The sequence below is a fragment of the Procambarus clarkii genome, chromosome 5 (assembly GCF_040958095.1).
Source record: "Procambarus clarkii isolate CNS0578487 chromosome 5, FALCON_Pclarkii_2.0, whole genome shotgun sequence".
In the NCBI taxonomy this organism is placed as follows: domain Eukaryota; kingdom Metazoa; phylum Arthropoda; class Malacostraca; order Decapoda; family Cambaridae; genus Procambarus; species Procambarus clarkii.
Window position 1 is genome coordinate 58,605,765 of NC_091154.1, and position 13,799 is coordinate 58,619,563.

Below are 13,799 nucleotides of genomic sequence, written 5' to 3' on the forward strand. Positions count from 1 at the left end.
TAGCATTTTACCAAATCACCTCATTCTTTGGGGCAACACGTGAGGAACACAAATGCGAACAAGCCTGAATGGTCCCCAGGACATATGCAACTGAAAACTCACACCCCAGAAGTGACTCGAACCCATACTCCCAGAAGCAACGCATCTGGTATGTACAAGACGCCTTAATCCACTTGACCATCACGACCGGACATAATGAGGTGATAGCCGAGGCTATTTGAACCACCCCACCGCCGGCACTCGGATAGTTATCTTGGGCATAGCATTTTACCAAATCACCTCATTCTTTGGGGCAACACGTGAGGAACACAAATGCGAACAAGCCTGAATGGTCCCCAGGACATATGCAACTGAAAACTCACACCCCAGAAGTGACTCGAACCCATACTCCCAGAAGCAACGCATCTGGTATGTACAAGACGCCTTAATCCACTTGACCATCACGACCGGACATAATGAGGTGATAGCCGAGGCTATTTGAACCACCCCACCGCCGGCACTCGGATAGTTATCTTGGGCATAGCATTTTACCAAATCACCTCATTCTTTGGGGCAACACGTGAGGAACACAAATGCGAACAAGCCTGAATGGTCCCCAGGACATATGCAACTGAAAACTCACACCCCAGAAGTGACTCGAACCCATACTCCCAGAAGCAACGCATCTGGTATGTACAAGACGCCTTAATCCACTTGACCATCACGACCGGACATAATGAGGTGATAGCCGAGGCTATTTGAACCACCCCACCGCCGGCACTCGGATAGTTATCTTGGGCATAGCATTTTACCAAATCACCTCATTCTTTGGGGCAACACGTGAGGAACACAAATGCGAACAAGCCTGAATGGTCCCCAGGACATATGCAACTGAAAACTCACACCCCAGAAGTGACTCGAACCATGGTCAAGTGGATTAAGGCGTCTTGTACATACCAGATGCGTTGCTTCTGGGAGTATGGGTTCGAGTCACTTCTGGGGTGTGAGTTTTCAGTTGCATATGTCCTGGGGACCATTCAGGCTTGTTCGCATTTGTGTTCCTCACGTGTTGCCCCAAAGAATGAGGTGATTTGGTAAAATGCTATGCCCAAGATAACTATCCGAGTGCCGGCGGTGGGGTGGTTCAAATAGCCTCGGCTATCACCTCATTATGTCCGGTCGTGATGGTCAAGTGGATTAAGGCGTCTTGTACATACCAGATGCGTTGCTTCTGGGAGTATGGGTTCGAGTCACTTCTGGGGTCTATATATATATATATATATATATATATATAACTTGCATGAACCAAAAGCGACTCCACTCGTGAAAGGTTCAAACGTTAGACTGACAGGTGTAGTGAACACACTGACAAGTCCAGTACCCTGATCAAATGGCTAACCGACTGTTAAAAGTCATTGGTTGCTGTAGGCTATTTCTTCCAATGACCCAACACCAACTCGGCACCCACAGTGTCGGAAAATCCGACACCATTTAATAATAATATCATACAGATAATAGCTGTATTGTATAAACAAGTTACCCATAGAAAACGTAACTTGTAGTGGAATTACCGTCTAAAGAAAACGGGATATCATCACCACACACTATTATAATTCACCACCTATTATGGTGGGAATTATTCTTAAATACATTAGTCTTTGGACTTTACCATCATAAAAACATCTTATATAAATTAACTTAATTATCAATATTAAAGTAGAGTAAATGTGACCCTTCTATCACTTTCTGAAATCTGGACAATGTAAGCCAGGCGTCAGGGTGAGGAAGGAGGGAGCCATTGTTGTGTCACCTCCGAGACGTGTGGAGCAAATTCGGCTCCTATCATATCTGGACAATGTCGGCCAGGCGTCAATAGTATGGAGTGTTAGTCGCAGCCATTGTTTGTACTAGACCAGAGGCTCACGGGAGCAAATTCGGCTCCTGTTAATTTTACTTGGACGTAGTGTTATGGAAACCAAAGGTGTACCATTATCAACACGCTGTCTACAAATTCAAGTTAAGTGTCTATCCGAAACCCGTTTATCATTCATTTATGGCCATTAATGTCAGGATATAGGGTGACCCGGTTAGAACGCGAAATCGCCTCAAACTAAAGGTAATTAAGCCAGGTCTTTATTGTTCCATGTATAGTGTTTTCTCTGATATAACTTGTCATATATAGGATTCTGGCTTTACAGCTAGCGCCCTTTTGACAGGTCAAGACGAGGAAGCAAGGACTTTGTGCACCAGTTACTGGGTGATGGAAGCTACCTCAAAGAGGATAATTTGGTGTCTACACCCTAGTTATACCTGGTGGACTAACCTGCTGTACTATAAGATAAGGAACCTCTTCAATGTATGTAGTCTATTACTGTAGTTTGATTGGCTGCATATATAAATTTAATAAACCCCCCTAATGTGTAGAGGATCGATTTGTGAGATTAAGAGATTATTGCAGAAATACAGTCCACTTATCATTATACAAATTGCTATCGAAGTATATAAATTAACGTAAATATAAATTCATATAAATTAAATAAATATAAATCTCACAGGTCGGTTCCCACACACAGACCAGGAGTTCGTTTTCATTGACACAATTCACTTATTTGAGAGAACACGAGCCCCATTTTATGACAGTAACTTGTTGACAGTAAGTTGCTGTTGGGTCATTGGAAGAAATAGCCTAAGGCTACATATGACTTTCAACAGTCGGGTTTAATTCAACAAAACGAATCAAATTATAAAAATTATAGGCCCTCCATATTGACCTACTGGAGGTGAACTTGCCATAGGCCTCTTATATTCAATACATTATATTTAACAGAAACATCTCTAAAGATATATAGTTATTGTGATCCAGAGAGATTTTACTCTCATTTATATATGGTTTAATACCTATTACGTACGAATATGGAATATGTGTGTTTCCCATCAGTGGGGACGTGGACAGTGAACACTGCTCCATACGTCTAAATGTGTGTGTCCCATCCGTGGGGACGTGGACAGTGAACACTGCTCCATACGTCTAAATGTGTGTGTCCCATCCGTGGGGACGGGGACAGTGAACACTGCTCTATACGTCTAAATGTGTGTCCCATCACTGCTGACGGGAACAGTGAACATTGAGTGAGTGTGACACAGCAGCCAATCCAATACTCTGACGTGTGTGTGTATGTGTCTTCCCTCCAGGTGGCCATTGCTCAAGGCATGAGTGATACATTGGTGGCGATCTTCCCCAAGCTGAGTCTACCCGTCGCCACCGGGGAGTGCTATCCTCGCGTCACTCACAGCGAATCATTCGCAAAGTTGTACATGAAGCTGTTTGCCAAGAGCGCAGACAGCAGAGCGCTCGACGACACCCAGCTCTACCCGTACCCGCTCCAGCAGTCTGTCTACGTCAAAGACTTCCCCTGTCCTTCTCACATTCTCATCACCATGAGAGATCACTTTCGCCAGGAGTTCACCTTCAACCAGCGGGTTCTGCGTAAAGCTAAGGTCCAGGTGGCTGCCGCTCTACAAGCACTGAACACGGCCCTGAGGGACGCCACCATAGTCACCGTCCACGTCCGCAGGACCGACTACCTCGCTCACGTCAAAAACTACTACAAGCAAAGTCCTGTCAAAGATGTGTATTATCAACGGGCGTTTAACTTCTTCAGGAACAGGTGAGGGGAGACGTTGAGTTGTTTCACTGTGTGATGACCTGTTGTGTGTAGCAGTGTGATGACCTGTTGTGTGATGACCTGTTGTGTGTAGCAGTGTGATGACCTGTTGTGTGTAGCAGTGTGATGACCTGTCGTGTGATGACCTGTTGACTGTAGCAGTGTGATGACCTGTCGTGTGTAGCAGTGTGATGACCTGTCGTGTGTAGCAGTGTGATGACCTGTTGTGTGATGACCTGTTGTGTGTAGCGTGTGATGACCTGTTGTGTGTAGCAGTGTGATGACCTGTCGTGTGATGACCTGTTGTGTGTAGCGTGTGATGACCTGTTGAGTGTAGCAGTGTGATGACCTGTCGTGTGATGACCTGTTGTGTGTAGCGTGTGATGACCTGTTGAGTGTAGCAGTGTGATGACCTGTCGTGTGTAGCAGTGTGATGACCTGTCGTGTGTAGCAGTGTGATGACCTGTCGTGTGATGACCTGTTGTGTGTAGCGTGTGATGACCTGTTGTGTGTAGCGTGTGATGACCTGTTGTGTGTAGCAGTGTGATGACCTGTCGTGTGTAGCAGTGTGATGACCTGTCGTGTGATGACCTGTTGTGTGTAGCGTGTGATGACCTGTTGAGTGCAGCAGTGTGATGACCTGTCGTGTGTAGCAGTGTGATGACCTGTCGTGTGTAGCAGTGTGATGACCTGTCGTGTGATGACCTGTTGAGTGTAGCGTGTGATGACCTGTTGTGTGTAGCAGTGTGATGACCTGTCGTGTGTAGCAGTGTGATGACCTGTCGTGTGATGACCTGTTGTGTGTAGCGTGTGATGACCTGTTGTGTGTAGCGTGTGATGACCTGTTGTGTGTAGCAGTGTGATGACCTGTCGTGTGTAGCAGTGTGATGACCTGTCGTGTGATGACCTGTTGTGTGTAGCGTGTGATGACCTGTTGTGTGTAGCAGTGTGATGACCTGTCGTGTGTAGCGTGTGATGACCTGTTGTGTGTAGCAGTGTGATGACCTGTTGTGTGATGACCTGTTGTGTGTAGCGTGTGATGACCTGTCGTGTGTAGCAGTGTGATGACCTGTCGTGTGATGACCTGTTGAGTGTAGCGTGTGATGACCTGTCGTGTGTAGCAGTGTGATGACCTGTCGTGTGTAGCAGTGTGATGACCTGTCGTGTGTAGCAGTGTGATGACCTGTCGTGTGTAGCAGTGTGATAACCTGTTGAGTGTAGCAGTGTGATGACCTGTCGTGTGATGACCTGTTGAGTGTAGCGTGTGATGACCTGTTGAGTGTAGCAGTGTGATGACCTGTTGAGTGTAGCAGTGTGATGACCTGTCGTGTGATGACCTGTTGAGTGTAGCTTGACCACCTCTGTGGTGGTCCGAACACTTGACCACCTCTGTGGTGGTCCGAACACCTCAGCTTGACCACCTCTGTGGTGGTCCGAACACTTGACCACCTCTGTGGTGGTCCGAACACCTCAGCTTGACCACCTCTGTGGTGGTCCGAACACCTCAGCTTGACCACCACTGTGGTGGTCCGAACACCTCAGCTTAACCACCACTGTGGTGGTCCGAACACCTCAGCTTGACCTCCTATGTGGTGGTCCGAACACCTCAGCTTGACCACCTCTGTGGTGGTCCGAACACTTGACCACCTCTGTGGTGGTCCGCACACCTCAGCTTGACCACCTCTGTGGTGGTCCGAACACCTCAGCTTGACCACCACTGTGGTGGTCCGAACACCTCAGCTTGACCACCACTGTGGTGGTCCGAACACCTCAGCTTGACCACCACTGTGGTGGTCCGAACACCTCAGCTTGACCACCTCTGTGGTGGTCCGAACACCTCAGCCTGACCACCTCTGTGGTGGTCCGAACACTTGACCACCTCTGTGGTGGTCCGAACACCTCAGCTTGACCACCTCTGTGGTGGTCCGAACACCTCAGCTTGACCACCACTGTGGTGGTCCGAACACCTCAGCTTGACCACCACTGTGGTGGTCCGAACACCTCAGCTTGACCACCTCTGTGGTGGTTCGAACACCTCAGCTTGACCACCTCTGTGGTGGTCCGAACACTTGACCACCTCTGTGGTAGTCCGAACACCTCAGCTTGACCACCTCTGTGGTGGTCCGAACACCTCAGCTTGACCACCACTGTGGCGGTCCGAACACCTCAGCTTGACCACCACTGTGGTGGTCCGAACACCTCAGCTTGACCACCTCTGTGGTGGTCCGAACACTTTAGCTTGACCACCTCTGTGGTGGTCCGAACACTTGACCACCTCTGTGGTGGTCCGAACACCTCAGCTTGACCACCTCCGTGGTGGTCCGAACACCTCAGCTTGACCACCACTGTGGTGGTCCGAACACCTCAGCTTGACCACCACTGTGGTGGTCCGAACACCTCAGCTTGACCACCTCTGTGGTGGTCCGAACACTTGACCACCTCTGTGGTGGTCCGAACACCTCAGCTTGACCACCTCTGTGGTGGTCCGAACACCTCAGCTTGACCACCACTGTGGTGGTCCGAACACCTCAGCTTGACCACCACTGTGGTGGTCCGAACACCTCAGCTTGACCACCACTGTGGTGGTCCGAACACCTCAGGTCCGAACACCTCAGCGTTATCAGATTATTACTTCACCTCCTCTTCTCCCTCCTGCCCTTCTCAGGGAGGGAAATGAGGTCAGTCGAGGCTGTGGTCAGGGAGGTGCATACATACATACATACATTGAAACCTTTGCTGAAATGCTCAAGAGCCCAGGAGCAATGTCCACAGTCAAGGAAGTTGTAATGAAAGCAGTAACCTCACAGGAGGCAGCTAGATGCACAAGCCAGCTAATGGAAAGGAAAAGAGCTGTAGTAGTGGTAGGTGTCGAGGAACAAGAGGGCTCCACAAGGGAGGAAACGAGGACTAAAGACAAAGCTGCAGTGGCAGGGATATTAAAGGAGATAGGAATGGAAGGGGCTGAACGAGACATAGAACAGTTTTTTCGGATTGGCCAGTACAACAGAGAGAAAAAAAGATTGATCAAGGTAGTATTCAAGAGCGAGGACATCAAAGAGGACATTCTAGTAAGGAAGAGCAAACTGAGGCATGCAAGGAACTACAAAGAGGTATATGTTCAGAGGGACATGACCAGAGACGAGATAGTAAGGGCAGCAGATGCAAGGAAAAGGCGCAAGGAGAGGGAAGAGAGCCAGGGAACCTCAGCCTCCAACCCAGCAATCCCAGAGGGAAGTGGGGAACCCCAATCCAGCAACCCAGGAACCCCAGGGGGGAATGCAACACCCCAGTCCACCACCCAATAGGGCCCTCCCTACCCCCCAGCACAAACCCTTCCTTGCTCCTGCATAATGCCCATCATGAAACCCAAATCCTCCCCCTCCCCTTACCCCAAGTAGCCCCTGCTTTCCCAGCCCCTGGTCTTCTCCCTGCCCCAAGCAGGCCTGAGCAAGACCAAAGCCCTCTATCCCCCACTCCACCTCCCTCCAAACCCCTGTCAACTACACCGCAGGAGGGCGTGCCCTCTCCCCAAGCAACCCCTGCTCCCTCACCCCCAGGACTTCTTCCTGCCCCAAGCAGGCCTGAGGAAGACCTAAGCCCTCCACCCCCCACTCCACCTCCCCCTGAACCCCTGGCAACTACCTCACAGGAGGAGGAGCCTACCCAAGTAGCAATGACCATAGAACAACCTCCTACACTTGTAGGGAGTGTGGGTGAAATTGGATATAAGAAAGTGAGCTTCAAGGTAATGTTCTCAAACATTGATGGGATTACCAATAAAGCAAGTGAACTGGCAGAAAGGGTGCAAGAAGAATACCCTGATGTAATAGGACTAACGGAAACAAAATTGTCAGGAGTCATAACAGATGCTGTGTTTCCAAAGGACTACTATATAGTAAGGAAAGAGAGGGAAGGGAGAGGAGGTGGAGGAGTGGCCCTGCTGATAAGGAAGGACTGGAGTTTTGATGAGATGGAAATTCCGGGCTGTGACGGATTCAGAGATTACATAACAGGAACTATAACAATGGGTGGACCTAAGATAATAGTGACAGTCATTTACAACCCTCCCCTAAATGACAGAAGACCTAGACAGAAGTTTGATAGGAACAACATGGCAACCATTAATATAATAGAGAGAGCAGCTTCAGTTGCCAGCAGGAATGGCTCAAGACTCTTAATCATGGGTGATTTCAACCATGGAAAGATAGACTGGGAGAATGGGGACCCACATGGTGGTGCAGATACGTGGCGAGCTAAACTCTTGGAAGTGGCAACAAGGAATTTTCTGAGCCAGCATGTCAAGGAACCCACAAGAATGAGAGGCAATGATGAACCAGCTAGACTCGACTTAATATTCACCCTGAATGAGTCAGAAATAGGGGAAGTCAAAGTTGAAGCCCCCATTGGAATGAGTGACCACAGTGTACTGACCTTTGAGTACTTGGTGGAGGTAGGGATAACCTATCCAAGGATGGGAGTGGAGGGGAAAAGACTGAATTACCGAAGAGGAAAATATGACGAGATGAGGAACTTCCTCAGGGGAATACCATGGGAAACAGAACTTAGAGACAAGAATGTGCAGGTCATGATGGATATTGTCACCCAAAAGTGCCAGGAAGCTGCAGACAGGTTTATCCCCGTCCAAAAGGAGAAAAACGAAAAACAACAGAAAAACCCATGGTTCAACCAGGAATGTAAGGTAGCGAAACAACTGAGTAAAAGAACATGGAGAAACTACAGAAATAACAGAACACCAGAGAGCAGGGAGAGATACCAGAGGGCCAGAAATGAGTACATCAGAGTGAGGAGGGAAGCAGAGAGACAGTTTGAAAATGACATCGCGAGTAAAGCCAAGACCCAACCAAAGCTGCTCCACAGCCATATCAGGAGGAAAACAGCAGTGAAGGAACAAGTGATGAAGCTGCGGAAAGGGGAGAACAGATACACAGAGAATGACAAGGAGGTGTGTGAAGAACTCAACAAGAGATTCCAGGAGGTCTTCACAATAGAACAAGGAGAAGCCCCTGCACTAAATGAGGAGGCGGCAAACCAAGCAACTTTGGAGGAATTTGACCTCACCAGTGATGAGGTCAAAAGGTGTCTGCTGGAGCTAGATGTGACAAAGGCTGTTGGGCCTGATAGAATCTCACCATGGATACTAAAGGAAGGTGCAGAAGCACTAAGTGTGCCACTCTCTATGGTGTATAACAGGTCACTGGAAACAGGAGACTTACCAGAAAGTTGGAAGACAGCTAACGTGGTCCCAATATACAAAAAGGGTGACAGGCAAGAGGCACTGAATTACAGGCCAGTTTCCTTAACTTGTATACCATGCAAGGTGCTGGAGAAGATCGTGAGGAAAAGGCTCGTAGAGCATCTGGAGGGAAATAACTTTGTAACGCACCACCAACATGGGTTCAGAGATGGTAAATCGTGCCTCACAGGTTTAGTAGAATTTTATGACCAGGCAACGAAAATTAGGCAGGACAGAGAAGGGTGGGCCGACTGCATTTTCCTGGATTGCCAAAAAGCCTTTGACACAGTACCCCATAAAAGGCTGTTAAAAAAGTTGGAGCAACAGGCAGGAGTAAAAGGGAAGGTGCTCCAGTGGATAAGGGAGTACTTAAGCAACAGGAAACAGTGAGTAACGGTGAGGGGGGAGACATCAGAGTGGCGAGATGTCACCAGCGGAGTCCCACAGGGCTCAGTACTTGGACCCATCCTGTTTCTAATATATGTGAACGATCTTCCAGAGGGTATAGACTCATTCCTCTCGATGTTTGCTGATGATGCAAAAATTATGAGAAGAATCAAGACGGATGAAGATAGACAGAGACTACAGGATGACCTGGATAAACTGGAGGAATGGTCTAGAAAATGGCTGCTGAAGTTCAACTCTGGAAAGTGTAAGGTGATGAAATTAGGCGAAGGGAGCAGGAGGCTGAACACAAGGTATCATCTGGGAGGGGAAATCCTGCAAGAATCAAATAGAGAGAAGGATCTGGGGGTTGATATCACACCGAACCTGTCTTCAGAGGCCCACATCAAAAGAATATCATCAGCGGCATATGCTAGACTGGCCAACATAAGAACTGCCTTCAGAAACTTGTGTAAGGAATCTTTCAGAACCCTGTATACCACTTATGTAAGACCAATCCTGGAGTATGCAGCTCCAGCCTGGAGTCCATACCTAGTTAAACACAAGACAAAGTTAGGGAAGATTCAGCGGTATGCCACGAGGCTCGTCCCGGAACTGAGAGGATTGAGCTACGAGGAAAGGCTAAAGGAGCTGAACCTCACATCCCTGGAAAACAGAAGAGTAAGGGGAGACATGATAACCACCTACAAAATTCTCAGGGGAATTGACAGGGTGGACAAAGACAAACTCTTCAGCACGGGTGGGACACGAACAAGGGGACACAGGTGGAAACTTAGTACCCAGATGAGCCACAGAGACGTTAGAAAGAATTTTTTCAGTGTCAGAGTAGTTAATAAATGGAATGCATTAGGAAGTGATGTGGTGGAGGCTGACTCCATACACAGTTTCAAATGTAGATATGATAGAGTCCAGTAGGCTCAGGAATCTGTACACCAGTTGATTGACAGTTGAGAGGCGGGACCAAAGAGCCAAAGCTCAACCCCCGCAAGCACAATTAGGTGAGTACATACATACATTACATTACATACATACATACATTACATTCATACATACTGTCGGGGTTCACCACCATAAGAGGGGGGGCGAGTAACAGTATACTCAAGGTCACTCACCATGGCCCTGCGGGTCTTCACTCTATCCTCGCGGCGCCACTGTACGCCAGGAGAGTATCCCAGTCAATCCCAACCGGCCTCTGATCGAGAAAGAGTGGGAACACAACTTGTTCTCTTAACTATTGTGTGCCCGCCCCGGCATGGGTTCTACTACTAACCACAAGGTCGCCAACTGGTGTTTTCGGTGTCCAGTAACACGTCAGTGGTTTTGTTGAATTGTGGTAGCAGTGGCAAGAACACACTCAATAGATCTGATATCAGGCAGGTATTTATTTCTATCACTCTATTTCCTTTCAGGTATTATATAACCACAAGAAATATGGAGGGGATGATATAAACACCAAGGTATTTTGTATTTTACTTAAAACTCATTCAAAGACATCACAAGATTATATCAATAAGCAAACAGCTGTTTCAGGCGGAAGTCGCTCGTTCCCACATATAATCATGAGCTCGCCAAGTCGGCAATGCTCCCCCTCACGTCAATGTCAAAATCAGCTGGGCGACTCCCACCGCGCGAATGTTCGTGTACTTGTTTGCCTGGTGTGAGGCGCCTGTTTCTTTAAATTCTCAAAGATCACTAAAAGTTCATACACACAATATTTGCGACAATAGCACGTAAATACTTCGCTGCACTGATCTTGAGCTCAATCAAACATTTCTATATTAATGGACACAATAATTCACTATCATGGTATTACACACTGCCCTTCATTTAATGATAACGTATGCAAGTATATATCACTGGAGTTCTCAGTAATTCCTTTCGTGGGCGATAACACAATTAATCACTGCACCCATGAATGATTATTCAATACACAAGCATAGACATATATATATATATATATATATATATATATATATATATATATATATATATATATATATATATATATATATATATATATATATATATATATATATATATATATATAGATAAATCATAGACATCAACAATATTAATAATATAGTTACTGGGCACTTAGCCTATCACCAAATACTGGTATATTCATATATATATATATATATATATACTCTCTCAATAACTGACCATATTAAAGTCTCATGAAAGACATTATCAACACAGTAAATTCATCAATTACTCCGGGTGCCTGCATACACCAATAATAGTAATAAATTCCGTGAGTACTCTATATAGTCCCACTCTGCACACTGGTGCCTTACTGTGACATAGGTGAGCCTTGCTCACGACATACAAAATACTCTGGCTAAATAATATAGCTGACTAACGGGGAATTGGGAGGGAAACTAGAATCACCTACTTCCACCTATCCTCCGGTGAGAGTTGAGTTGTAGCTCCTGGTCCAGGCCCCTGCCTCATGTAGGGAACGCCCCCACACACACCCTGTCGTGTCCTCCAGGAACTCAATCAACGTCCCACCATAAACACGTCGTCTCCGTGCCTTTCCACTGCAGGTCCGTGCTCCTCCACGACTTCTTGTAGGGTTGGAGTCGGTATCCTGGCCGTCAACTTCTCCTCCCAGCTACGGCTGCCTGCCTACGTCTCGGCTGCAGTCGTTCGGATTCCCGATTAGTGTCTTCTTCACTGCTTCCCAGTGGATTGGCCCAGCCGCTACGTCGTCACTGTGAAGCTATCAGACGTCCCAGACGATACTGCCTAGACTTCACCTGCACAGCACCCGATCCTGGAGCACTTGATGCTCAATATTCCGTCAATTACCTCTTCGGTCCACACATGGAATGAAGGAAGACCTCTGGCGTACTTGCAGACTACGGGTGACGCGTAAGATCCACGGGAGTGGCGTGTTACTGTCAGATTGACAGGATCAATCTTCACACATCCGATCACCTTGACGTGTCGTGTCAGACTGATGGCGCCGCCGTGGCGCTCTGACCGGACCTCCCTTCCTTCGTGACGTCATATTCGCCATGGGAGGTTTTCATTGCTCCCTGTGCCACATCGCTGTCGGTGACCAATCTGGTGCCACTGACGTCACACAGTTTTGGCGGCAAAACAGAGTAGCCAGCGCCAAATTGGCTTCCTAAAGGGCCTAAACCACAGGCCAAAATACTCTTCTTTTACAAATTTCTCGGCAAGGCGAGAACACTACTCTCTCCCACATATATCAAACTGATGCCTGCGACGTAGAGAACGCTCGGGTAAAGTGGACATGACTCTTACAGCAGGCGTGGGAGAAATATAATGGGGGGAACACCGTCACAATACATACATACATTACATTACATACATACATACATACATACCTACATACATACATACATACATACATACATACATACATACATTACATTACATACATACATACATACATACATACATACATACATACATACATACATACATGCATACATACATTACATACATTACATACATACATACATACATACATACATACATACATACATACATACATTACATACATACACTACATACATACATACATTCATACATACATTACATTACATACATACATACATACATACATACATACATACATACACACATACACACATACATTACATACATACATTACATTACATACATATATACATACATTACATTACATACATACATACATACATACATACATACATACATACATACATACATACATTACATACGTACATACATACATACATACATACATTACATTACATTACATACATACATACATACATACATACATACATACATACATACATACATACATTACATACATACATACATACATACATACATACATACATACATACATTCATACCTACATTACATACATACATGTTGGAAATTTCCAACACTAATACAATACTATTCTATTATTATAAACTAGTATTAAAATATACTAATTACTGTAGTTACTAAAATTTACTAACAGCAGGGTTCACATGAACTAATAATTATATCTGTATAAGAATACTGGAATTCTTACGAAACCAAGCACCAGTATTGCGTCAGATTCTACCTAATTAAACACATTTGTATCCAGTGTGTTAGAGAATTGAATGTGATTCTCTAAAATCATCAGTATTCCGTGTGATAATTATTTACGGATAACATAACTCCCAAATAATTCCAAATCGAGAGTTTTTAGTTACAATTGTTATCAAGTAATAAATTTACCGTCACGCGTGAATGCCATGGAGAAAACTAAAATCTTCTCCATTTCTTGTTTACTACCATAAGACGAGAAAGTAATAATATTTAACTCCCTAGAATTACAACCCAGTCTTTATTAAAGCATTTCAGCCACAATTACGAGAAATAATATTATTCGTGATAAAATAATTTCTGTGGCGAATGCGGGACGCGAGTGGGTGAGGGGGAGAAGCCATTGTGGTTTGAGGAGGACAAGACGCCTGAGTGCGGCGTGAAGTCTCGTG

At 46.0% G+C, this 13,799-nt stretch overlaps 1 protein-coding gene across 1 annotated transcript in view; it reads left to right on the forward strand.

Annotated features, from left to right (window-relative positions):
- Positions 1-13,799, forward strand: part of LOC138351036 (galactoside alpha-(1,2)-fucosyltransferase 2-like) — a 423,912-nt gene that overhangs the window by 348,870 nt on the left and 61,243 nt on the right. The window contains exon 5 of the mRNA XM_069302558.1: positions 3,172-3,647. Within this exon, the coding sequence (XP_069158659.1) occupies positions 3,172-3,647 (476 nt within the window). The remainder of the gene's footprint in view (positions 1-3,171; positions 3,648-13,799) is intronic.